Raw genomic sequence first — 12,568 nt, forward strand, 5'->3', positions numbered from 1 at the left:
TACCAATAAATATGGAATTCACGCTTCGACATTCTAATCATAAATGCACAATGAATTGAAAGAATAATTTCGCGCTATGATACATTTTGGTGGATCTTCGATATTTTTTACAAATACTTTGGCGCAATTGAAAGAGTATAAAATTTGGTTTATTCATTATATTCGACATGGTTGTTAACCGTTTAAGATCCAGGAAAACGCTGAACGTACAACTATTTATTGTGTGTATACTTCGCCGTATAACATAACTGTCGACTTATAACTTAGTACATGTAACTTTTTCATTCATGTGCGTGATGTATTGTAGAAATTTCTATTCTTCATTCATGAAAAAAGTATCGTTCGCTAGTATCACACGTATGATGATTATGATTACAGTAATGTATACACTGAGAGTATCATTGATAATGTTAAATAAAGAAAGGTACGTGGCACTAATAGGTATACAATATTATATAAATCATATGTCATTCTTTTGAGACTGATTATTTTATGGATCATTACATACTGTTTTATTTAGCAATAGAAAGGAGCAGTGCTTGTTGATTAATAACAAATTGTTTACAAAAAGAAACATTATTTTTTAAAAATAATATATTGATCAGACGAAGTTTGGTTTTAAAAAGTATTTAATTATTTTTTAAAGAAATTGTTAATTAATTTCCGATTTAAATGCAATTACAAGCATGTCCATTCAAGCAATGCCCATTTCTAATTAATACACTAAAAAGTCTTCTATATTTTTAATTTAGAGCATTCTCAAATCTTAGAAATAACACAACAAAATTATTCAGTAGATTCGTTTTCACTCAGTGCTAAAAACACACTTTGAAATAGTACGTGATCTCAAAATCATAAACATATAATCGAAACTATTGTCAAATTCTGGTAGATATCTGTAAATCTAAATCTCTAATACAGCTCTTACTGTTAATTATCCTATGTAGTTATCCTTAATATCAAATGAATCAAATGGCAGTTAATAGAAATCATTTATAACAAGGACTGCAATCGCATTTTTTTACAAGGACTTCTTCACTGAACTATATAGAATATGTTACGAGAATTTTAACGCGAAGTTGGAAATACTTTAATGTCCAGTCCTCCGTTTCTTTTAAATAAAATTCGTACAATAACCTAGGTAATTATACCTATATTAAAATGTTACCACAATTGAAGAAAATCGCACACGTTAACTTTTCCGAACAAAAATTTATGTTGGAAATATCATTCCAATTATAAATATCTCTCAACATGTACGATGCTAATATCGAAATACTTCCCCTCATGCTGTGATTTTTAACTTATAAATAAATTACGTTTCGAACAGCTACATATAAATTTATTTTATCTTACCGTTTTATTTTAATGACCTACCGATGTCGCACAATCTTTACTCATCCTGTAATTAAAATAACGAAATTGCAAATGTATTATTAAAGTTCGATGTATAAAGATATGATCATATCAATATGATCGAAATTCTTTAATATTATAATGCAAAAATTATTTTGTTTCCAACCTTACAAAAAATGATACCTACCCATTCGTGCTCCTCTACACCTTCCATGTGATCCTGTTCCAAGGAGCACTGTATTACATCGCCCACAAAGTTGCTCATAGTTTTCTGGATCTAGCACACATACATTAACAACACCCTCAGACCAAGTAAGGAATACAACCGTAAATCCTTTAAGTTTATATTAAGAAATTCTATACAGCTTATACAGAAATGGTATACCTTGCAATGTCTTAAGGATTTGCAGCAATAATTATAAAAAGAATTAAAACATGTAAAAGAACGCATGCCAAAGTAATTAAAAATGATTGCACTCTATAAGGAATTTTTATATTTTTATATTTCACGACACGATACTATACTCATTTGATGATACTCACTGATTTGTTTTTAAATATTTACTTACTTCCTCTTGTTTAGCTTTTACGTCGGGATTCCATCCCAGTCTGTTGAAAGGTTGGGCAGATACAGAAAATGGAGTGGCTGATTGTTGTTTTGCCGCAACTGGGGCGGTAACTACACCTTGGCCTTGATTTTCAGTTACTATATATAAAACATAAATATTCATAACATTTTTAATACAAATACTATTATAATACTTTTAATAAAAATATTAGTTATTGCTTACAATTGTCCATGCCAGGTGGTTTTAGACTTATTCTATACGCTTGTTTGTTAGCTCCATTAAACCACTCAGTAGCAGTCATAGTTGGCTTCCATGTAACTTTTGTTGGTGGGAATAAATCATCTTGGAAAAGTTCACTCTGAAACAATTAAAATTAGCTTATTGTCCTTGCATTTTTTCGAGTTATATTAAATCTACCTTTATACGTGGAACGGTGAAACTTAGAGGTTCTATTGTGTTATTTGTTAATCTTAAAGCCGATGCAAATTCTACACTAGCAACATCGCATTTATTCTTAGGAAGAAACGATAAACCCTGATGCAAACTGCTGCATCGATGATGGCTAAGTGGACAGCAATATGGTGGTTCTTCTGTTACTTCAAAAGCATATATTGTAGAATCACCCTAAAAATATATTTTATATGAAACATATTTTCTAAATTATCTCTATCTTCTATTATCTTCTATTATCACTTGTAAAGTATTTAAACTTTTTGGTATTCACTTACACGTCCTGTCAAGAAGAGCGTTGAACTGTCTTCGTCGTAATATGGCATCAAAATTGCAGGCGAAACATCTAATCCAACTGTAGTTAATGGAGTATTAAGATTGTCCGTTTTAAACACATATATTTGTCTTTCTGAAACTCTGAAAAAAATATAAATATTAACAAGTTATTGTAATCTATATAGGGAGTCACAAAATATGTGGAGAATATTCATAAAGTCGATTTTAAATATAAAAATTAAAATAAAGCTATGTAACCTGAAAAATAAGCTTGAATCAATATTTTTGTATAGAAATCTTTCTTCATTGTTTTGATGTCTAGAATAGATTCTATAAATATCTCTCACATATTTTTTGAGACCCAGTATATGATTCAAATAATCGTATAAATCCTTACTTGTCAAAACCCAGTACAACGAGAAATTGTCCTTTCAATGCCCACACAACTCGTGCGCCTCTGGTACCAACAGGTCCTTTGCCAGTTTTAACTGGCACATCGCCAGATCTTGGTTTGTAAACTCGTAACTTTCCATCTTTGCACGTACTCGCGAGATACTGACCGCATGGTGACCACGCTAAACTGAAAATTTGATCTGTATGTCCCATTAGAGTAATCTTCGCAACAGCCGTTTCACAAGATGATAAAAGTGTCAGATCCCAAATTTTCACGGTCATATCGTAAGATGCCGATGCCAAAATATCTGATGCCAATGGATGAAATTTGATTAAATATATTTTATCGGTATGAGCCTTTATGGTGTGTTTTGGTTCGTTTGTTGGCTCTGCTAATCCGGATTCTGGTATTTCCCATAATCGGATCAGTCCATCATCACATGCTATTAGGGAACAATAATATCACTATCATTTGACAAATTTTTTCATTACAAAATATTACAATAATTAAAAAAATATTGATTCCTTTACCGACAGCTAATCGCTGATTATCGAATGGATTCCATTGGAAATCCATTACAGTGGCACCATGTACTAACGCTGGCATTACACCATCTGGTAGCCTTCCGGTTTTCTTCAATTCAAGGACTGCTATTTTACCACCTGGTCCACTAAGTGGCACCGCAACACGATCAGGGTTGGCTGTAATGATATAGTAATTATTGAAGATAAATTTCTTGTATAAGAAATGAAGCATTTTATACAAAATGCAAAGTACCATGAAAACCATCGCATTCTCCAGATATCTGACGACTAATGTTTCTTATATTTTCAATATGCGTAGATTTATGACCAGGTGTACCTTTCAGATGTCGAAATTTCGATACCCTACCTATATACAATAAACGTAAGTCATTAATAATATATTTGTTGTATAAAAAAAGTATTTATTTCTTATACTTTTCTTACCAAACACAGTTGATGTTCTCTTAGGCGTTGGCGTCACAGAATTATCCACTTTTTCCAAGCGGGGATCCATGCTCTGTTGACGCAACATCGAGATAACTTTCTTAACTTCGTCTTCTTTAATTACTTCACTTTTAGTTTTAAACGAATCTCTGCGCCTCAACATCGTTGGCGACCCCATTGCTTTCTCGGCTAAGTTTCCATCAGTTACAGACACAGAACGACTCTCATAAAGCCTTCTTCTCTCAGCTATAGAATTTCTATTTGCATTGCCCCGTTCAAAATTTCCAAGATCCTCGCTTTCAGGTGAGTCATCTTTGACTTTTATCTCAAATACTTTACGTCTTTCCGCAGTGCTTGGCGTTTTCGGTTTATAACCAGAATCACTTGAATTAGCATCCTCCTCCAAAGAACTAGAATCGCTTTTTCCATTTTCCGCTTCTTTCATACGCTCATTATTAAATGATGGCGATTTCTCTGATTCTGTATTATTCTCTATTTGATTGTTCAGGTCATTTTGGTAGCCGTTAGTATCACTATTCGGTGCAACAGGGACCGAAAATATCTTGTCGAATGAAAATTCTTGACTGCCAGACTTTGCTTGAAATGGTTTTGGTCCAAGTCGGGGCTAAAAACAAAGAAATAATAAGAATTATTTTTTGTTCTTCTAATAAAAATCTATTCGTAATAAGCTACTTATAGTGATTATGACTGTAATGAAATAAATGAAACGGTATATAAGGGCACACGATATCATCAAGCATACAGAAGTAGAACATTTTGTAAAATGAAATTCTTTTCATAACACTATTATTTTCTCTTATAGCCAGATTACAACCTTATATCCCCCAATCGCATTAGGGTTCACGGATGTAACTACTGAACCCACGCTTGGCGATGTACGAGGACGTGCAACTGGCTTCGGTTCATCCTCGGAAATGCTATTAGTTCTTGACGACCTTGGCAGAGGCTTCGGTGGAATCACTTGCCCTCCGTTCTGCACTTTATTTTTGTCATCCTCAACCTCGATTTTCTTCATATCTTCTAACTTTTCGATATCGTTCTCGAGCATTGGCTCTTTCTCGATCACCTCTTGCGTCTTTGCGTAAGTTTTCGGCGTGGTGACGGTGGTAGGTTTGGTCGATTGCTTCTGCTCCACTTTTATTTCTCGTTCATTTTCTTTGAGCGTCGCTAAGTTTCCCTTATGTACCTGAGAGTAAATTCCTTAATAACGCAAACTGTTTGAACGAAATTAGCAAAGTCCAACATCCATTTTCAAGATTTTCTTTCTACGTCAATGATATACGTAATTTCTACAAGCTTGTCACATGTACATACGCATTATCTGCACATTTGTAATTGCGGAGAAAATATAAGGGAACAATGCAAATAAACAACAATCTCGAAACCTGTTTTTTCTACACCTAAACGTAGCAAAAAGTTTGAGAATGTATGTACAAAAAGAAAGAGTATATCGAAGCATTCGCCTAAGAACACAAGAATAACTATGTCTCGCGCATACGTAGAATTACTTACGCTGATAGAATAAGCTACAGAACATCAATTGCCACTTAAATTACACGTGCCAGGAATAACACTTTGAATGGTGCTAATGTATAAACTATAAAACATACATTGGATATCTGAAACGTGAAAAAATATACACAGAACATGAGAAAATAAAATCAAATGATGCAAAATAAAACGTACATTATCAGCCAAAACTTTTTTCTTAAATAAAATGCATATAAAAGATTATGAACTTACAGCACAAATAATGAAAATATTTAGATCATGTTCTACTTCTATATTATTCTCATATGCATATGTATATCACACAAATAGCAAAATATCAGAAAATGCAATTTTAATCTTCATGATGTATTCATTAATTTTACATTACTTAATTACATTATCTGATACATTGTGCTATTATTCATTTTGCACTATAATGTATAATAAAAATTAATTGTAAATACAATCGAATGTCACACAACACATTTAAAAAAATGTTTACAAAAAGACATTTTCAAAAACTTGTTTCAGAACTAGCAAATTGGATAGCAAAATGGGTAATGAAATGAAATGGAATGATGATGATAAGCGTGCAATTTAATAAAATCATATATTCATAAAAAATGATAAACTTTATTATAATTTTCTATGTCCTCTATGAAAAATCCTACTATGTTTTATACATCTTTTAAACCTAAAAGTACCCAAAAATCTATAGAAATATTTACTTACAGCAATAGGTTCCTCCCCTTTATTTCTTTTAGCAGGATCTAAGGATATTTTTGGAACAGGCATATTGTGTCCTTTAATCCAGGCTGCTGCATTATTTTGTGCAATACACCCTACTGTATCTGGGTATATATCTGCATGGAAATCCCTATACGTCTAGAATAGAAATTTCGGTATTTCTTATCTCTCTGAAATATGTTACAAACTGCATTTTTATACTACAATGCACTTACTTTTCGTGGAACTTGATACATAATAGGTATCACCATATTAGACGTAAGTTGCAGTAATCTATTAACTTCGGCTTGCATCACATTTAATGCTCGTTTTGGTACCAAACATACTCCTTTTGTTTGCTCTCCACTGTGACGAATGCCTTCAACTAGGAATGGATCTTTATCCATAACTTCCATGTACATAATAGTAGTATCTCCTTTGCCAGCCAGGAAAAGCATGTTTGTATCGGGATCAAACAGAGGCATTAAAATCCTATGGAATATACTTTATGTTTATGGTAAAATCAATTTAATAAGATTATTCATTAATAAATTCTCACCCTGTGCTACAATCCAATTCTAACATTTTTACTGGTTCATTTAGATGCCTCAAATCTCTTATATAAACCTGTCTTAATCTAGCTGCATCAAATCCAGTAGTAAGTATTCTGTCACTATTATTCAGCCAAACACATCTAGAATCTTTGATACTTTGATGACTGGAACAAGAATTGACGATGCAAGTAGAAGCGCGAGCATCTATTATTCTCAGTTGTTTGTCTTTGCAAGATGTAGCTAAGATCACACCATCTTGCTTCCAACTTAAAGACTGAATTACATCTGTATGTTCATTATTGGCTGTAATATAATAAAGCAGTATTAACTAAATTGGAAATTATTGGAAAACGTTTCACCTAGTAAAAAATATCATATTGTAATTACAAAATAGTTCTTGTTGTGAAATCACATCCCATAAAGACAGGTTCGTATATGATACTGTTGTTAAAAGGTGTTCAGCTGAAGGGTGCCAACACACTACCTCTACTCTTCTTTGACGGTGGGAGAATGTACATTCAGGATTACATAGAGGTTCTTCCAAGCCAGCTTCTGGAATGTGCCACAACTTGACCTACAATAAATAACATAATAATTTATAAGATATCTAATTAAATACTAAACAAAGTTATAAAACAATATATAAAAAAATTATGTGAAAAACATTATGACTTACAAGACAATCTTGTGAACCAGTGGCTAATAAACCATCATGAAATGGAGAAAAATCCATATCTGTTACTGTATCTGCATGAGCATGAAGTAAAGGCATAGTTTTACTTTTTCTGCCACAATCCTCCAGTGGTAACACAGCAAGATTAGATCCTGATTGAAAAAAACAAAAAAAGATATAATTTAACAAAAAAATATGGAATATATAATTTATATTAAAATATATAAATATACCATTATGATCTACATTAAATGCCATAAATGCAGCAGATGCTGCAATATTATTGCCGTAAGTTTGATACGAGCCAACTGAGATGTCTCTAATGCAGGCCTCTGGTTTAGGAACAATTGGAGCTGCATTTTTATATTTGGATGCTTTGAAACGCCAAGCCATTTTGACGTTTTCAACTTTACACTTTCTGGACTAACTTCTGTTTAAACCATGTAATCTGATAAAGATAATGTTACACGTAAACAAGTTATTTTAATTAAAGCGGTGTTCAATAACTGTTTTTAGTAAAAAAAATATAAGAAAAATGTGGATGAATATATCGTTATTTATTATAAAAGTTTTGTTAAATTTTGTGATTAAGTGATTTATTGTTGTTATCTAGATGTGTAGAAAAGATAACGCTAACGGAGGGTTTCGACACTGGTACAAGCTGTGCATGACTAATAATTTGGGGGTGAGAACCACCCCACCCTTATCTGTCGTAAATGTCGTAACTCCGCAAGTAATAACAATGACAATGAAATATAATTTCTGAAACGAAGAAAAATGAAATTCAGCAATGCTCCTACTCACAAGCTGCTGATTGGCGTGGCTTTGCACGCGTTTCACGAGATATTTGCACAGAATACAATTTAACAAAGAACCAGCTACTATAAACACAACGACGATGGCAGGTAGGCGTCTCTGATCTCCACGGCTGACAGGCGGAAACAGGAAAGTCCCCCCCACCAAAAAACTTTTTCTATCTTTGTCGATCACAAGTAACATCATACAATGTGTCCCAAAGAAATAAAATGTCATATAGAAACAAGAAATAAAAGGGTTGAAGTCCGAGAAAAACTTTTATCAATAGGAACGTAAAAAATTCAAATTATCTATAACTGTTTTCAGTACTTAGAAAATATCATAAAATATTCTAAAAAACTTAATCTTAAAGGAATATATTGTATATCTTATTAAATCTGAATAAAATGTATTACATAGTAAATAATTAAAAACCAAAAGCATAATTTATCCAGAGCTCAATATACGTAAGTTCATAGTAAAATAAAGAAGAGAAGTGATATTTCAAATTATTATATAAAATTGTTCTTGTACTAATAATTATTTGAATTGAATTATAAAAGATAAGTTCAACTATTGAATAAAAAATTTAATAATCTTATATTCTATTAAAATGTTTATCACATTTTTAGAATATATATTTTTATTAAACACACGTACATTTGTATTTGTAAGGCACCCTATATATGTCTAGTTACGTTCGGAAATCAGCTGCTAGTATAGAGAATATTGGTCGTTGTTCCAGCCATATGTGAAAGAAATGGCGATAATTTTATCATTGACGAAATTGATGATGTCGACGGATTTATGAGTTTCTTAAATTATTCAATTATCGGAGTGTTTAAAATGTTTGATCATCCAACGAGTTGCTGAATAATCTGAATTATTGTAATAACAATCCATAAATCATGGACAAGAGATAAAGACGTATATCAATCTGCGCAAACGCAAGAGGAGAGATTATTCCTACTTAAATTTGAAATGTATATTTAAATCAAGTTCTCATGTATCTCCTTTTTCTCATTTACTGTTATTCTCTTAACAAAGCCAATTGCAATAATGGAACAACCTTTAAAGAGGACAAGTCTGCCAAAACAGCCTGGAAATAAGTAATTAGCAAAATAAATTTAAATAAATAAGAAGTAGTAAATAAATAATTGGCAGATGAATAATTAATATAAAATCTATTTCTACCTCAACACTTTGTTGATTATTAACTTGCATTAAATTTTCTTTTCGAAAGCTCAAAATAGTGACCGCGAGTAAAGGGATAATTTCTAACGAATCGTATGCTAAAATTAAGTCCCAGAGGCAAAGCAACTGTTCTGGCGGTAAATGACCACTGAAGCCTCTCATGATCCACTTAAAAACAATTCTTACCCTAAAAATAAATATCGTTTAATGATGGTATGAATGTACAAAATAAATTGAACTTACGGTTGTATGTGAATGTTTCTAAAGTGAATCCAAAGCAATGGTTCGTGGCACTGCAGTAACCTCTCAAAAAGCAAACACAGTGCTACAATACCTTGTTCGTGGCTAGATACGGTGTGCAATCGAAACCAATATCGTAAATAAAAAGCTCGAAACGTATAATACATTGCGCACGGGTCATCGTATAGGTAACAAAATGGCGTAGCTAAAATATTATATATATATTATATATAATATTAATAATATTAATAATATTTAAATCACATCTTCATTGAATTTTGTATATTCTTATGGACTAGTATTTCTTATGGTCATAGATTTCTTCATATTGATTTCAAACAGTGCTTAATATATTATACCATACATCGTGAATCCATGAAATGGAATCACACCGCTTGGTGGGAAGACTAGGGTGTTTTCCAAAGTGGCTGGCTTTCCTTGTAAAACAGCGTGTATGACTTGGCCTCCAGCACTTCTGTCAGTTGTAACTGGTGCTAATACTTCCGAATCACGAGAAAAACATAACATTGTTTTATATAAAACGTCTTCGAACACAAAATACTGATCGTCATTTCGTGCTGTTAACTGCACATCCTAAAATAAAAGTAATTGGATATATAATTTGGGAGAATGAACGAAAAAAAATTTTAAAATTATTTAAAAAACTTAAGATTTACCTTGATTATCAATTTATCTATAACGATATCGTACTGTAACACCATATTTTTTAATTCTTCATAATATTCTATATCCTAAAAAATATTCAGACTGTAATTTTTTTCTTAAGAAAAGAAACAACATTTAACAACATTTTTACATTTTGTTTTACTGTGGATCCTAATACAAGGGACCAAAGACTGCCACGAAGTGCTCGAGGAGCCCCACGCTTTAAGAATTGTTGCGCTATCGGAGCGTGATTCGTTTTCAATACCTTCTCACCGATGAAAATCCTCTCCTCTTCTAGATTTCCAAAATTTTCTGAACTTGGCATGTCTGGATTTACACCAAGTAATGACATACCCTTTGCTAACTCCAAATACACGCGTCTCTATTAAAAAAATAATAATAATAATTCACTATTCATATTATCTGTAATTCGAACATATCTATTTATTTAAAAAAAGTATAACAAAAAATGGTATACCAATTGCGTGAGTGTTTTTACACGAATTTGTATATGACTGAACTCCCAATTCAATTCGTCCCTGGAAAATTGTTATTTTTTATTAAGATTGAGAAAAAAATGTGATTTTTATTTAAAAAATAATGCATATTTACGAATGTTTTTTGAAAGCTGGATTTCGTATAGAAAACAGTACATCTAAAAAATCTTTTGGGGCATAAAGAGGTCTATATTGTGACAGATCTAAATATTAAATAAAAGAAAATTTAAATTTATTAGGATAATCATTTCAGTACTTTTGCTAGAATTTTTATTCACTGAATCAATATTAAAGTCACCGATATCATAAGTGCTTAATTCATTCCATTTTTCAGCAAATTCTTCGCGATCTGCGTTCGGTCTTATGCGTGCTAGTGGCACATTTAATTCATTGCAGGTTGAATTTAATGACTTTTGTATTCTACGTTCCCATTGAATTTGAGCTTTTTTCAAATAAGTTAGATCTACTTCTTCCATGGATATTTCTGTTGCAGTTGATAAAGAACCCTAAAAATATTTAGTTAAAAGGAAAGTTCACGTTTGGACAATAAGTTCTGAATAGATAAAAATTAATAAAAATTATGTCTACCTGTGATCTGACCCAATGAAATACAGTATTTCTAATTTCTGTTTCTAAACCATTACTTTTTAACGCCTCCAGTAATGTATTTTTAAAGTCTTCTCTCTTTACTGCAGTAGAAGCAACAAGTTTCTAAAAAGAGGTTAAAATTGTCTGTAGCGTTTTTGATTTTTCGAATACTTTGCATTTCAGGTTCCACATTAAAAGCAGCTCTATATTTCTTTGTAATCTTATCTTTAATTAGAATTACCCTTCTTATTTTTTAAATAGATAAACTTTCTTAAATATTCAAATCTTTGTTTTGAAAACGTTATCAATTTTTGTTATTAATGAGGCTAATGATTATATTTATGTACTTTGTGAGTACCTGAATTTCAGCATAAAGACTTTTATAATTGGCCATACTTTGAATTTCCTCCGTTAATTTTTCCGCAGATCTTTGTAATGATGTTTTCTTAGAGTTCTCCGCATTTTCAGTCATAGCTGTATACTTAGAGAATTCTTAATCAGCCTGAATCGTTTTATAATCAAATCTGAAAAATGATCGCCATTTGTAAATAAATTCATTCCCGCAGTCGCAGTGATGAACAAAGGGGTGAGTTGTCAGCCGCGCGATCGAACATTCAAACTTACTTTAGAAATAGCTCACTTAAGTCTTTCATGACCTCAGCAATGTTTTTTATATTGATAAATAAATAGTAATTTACATTATATCATCGTCTCTGTTCCTGCAAAATGTTTCGTACTGGTTTACATATATATATATATATATAACTTATTTATTTTACATCATTAAATACAATTTTTCTTGTGAGATACTGATTTACGTTACTGTATTACAGAATAATTGCATGTAATAAAACTTACTTTATCATTTTTTTGGCTGGGAGGCTAAGAAAGAAACTATCATTATTATTATTATTATTACTATTTACCGTTCTTTTGAATATATAACTTTACAATCCTTAATTATATGTATGAAAATATCTCAACGAATTTTTTTAGTATTCTTTATGTGATAAAAATTGTGTCAAACTTAAATGACTTCAGAATGTTGTTTAACAATTAAGAAAAGTATGCCTTTTAAAAAGTTTATCTCCTTAGAGTTTTACAATTACT

At 31.5% G+C, this 12,568-nt stretch overlaps 2 protein-coding genes across 3 annotated transcripts; both read right to left on the reverse strand.

The window, feature by feature from the left end:
- Positions 1 to 127: 127 nt before the first annotated feature.
- Positions 128 to 8,443, reverse strand: LOC100740136 (coronin-7). Of its 2 annotated transcripts, XM_003488106.4 has the most exons (18): positions 8,283 to 8,443; positions 7,712 to 7,926; positions 7,482 to 7,630; positions 7,193 to 7,379; positions 6,811 to 7,108; positions 6,488 to 6,743; positions 6,258 to 6,410; positions 4,849 to 5,220; positions 4,014 to 4,638; positions 3,823 to 3,936; positions 3,576 to 3,746; positions 3,049 to 3,487; positions 2,654 to 2,792; positions 2,343 to 2,549; positions 2,148 to 2,283; positions 1,926 to 2,062; positions 1,544 to 1,633; positions 128 to 1,402 (listed from the first exon to the last, which is right to left on the reverse strand). In XM_003488106.4, exons 2-18 carry the CDS (start codon positions 7,869 to 7,871, stop codon positions 1,394 to 1,396), a joined length of 3,642 nt encoding a protein of 1,213 aa, XP_003488154.1. In that variant the 5' UTR covers positions 7,872 to 7,926; positions 8,283 to 8,443; the 3' UTR covers positions 128 to 1,393. The 2 variants fall into 2 exon arrangements, with proteins under 2 accessions (XP_003488154.1, XP_012239002.1); XM_012383579.3 differs by lacking the exon at positions 4,849 to 5,220.
- Positions 8,444 to 9,293: 850 nt separating this feature from the next.
- On the reverse strand, positions 9,294 to 12,467 carry LOC100740256 (TBC1 domain family member 19). Its single transcript, XM_024366370.2, has 13 exons — positions 12,317 to 12,467; positions 12,083 to 12,177; positions 11,817 to 11,982; positions 11,459 to 11,581; positions 11,169 to 11,376; positions 10,986 to 11,073; positions 10,852 to 10,912; positions 10,525 to 10,755; positions 10,385 to 10,459; positions 10,067 to 10,301; positions 9,711 to 9,912; positions 9,468 to 9,654; positions 9,294 to 9,372 (listed from the first exon to the last, which is right to left on the reverse strand). The coding sequence occupies exons 3-13, from the start codon at positions 11,928 to 11,930 to the stop codon at positions 9,304 to 9,306; spliced, it is 1,593 nt and encodes a 530-aa protein (XP_024222138.1). The 5' UTR covers positions 11,931 to 11,982; positions 12,083 to 12,177; positions 12,317 to 12,467; the 3' UTR covers positions 9,294 to 9,303.
- Between the last annotated feature and the right edge of the window lie 101 nt (positions 12,468 to 12,568).

This window comes from Bombus impatiens, unplaced genomic scaffold (genome assembly GCF_000188095.3).
Source record: "Bombus impatiens unplaced genomic scaffold, BIMP_2.2 scf_0217, whole genome shotgun sequence".
NCBI lineage: Eukaryota > Metazoa > Arthropoda > Insecta > Hymenoptera > Apidae > Bombus > Bombus impatiens.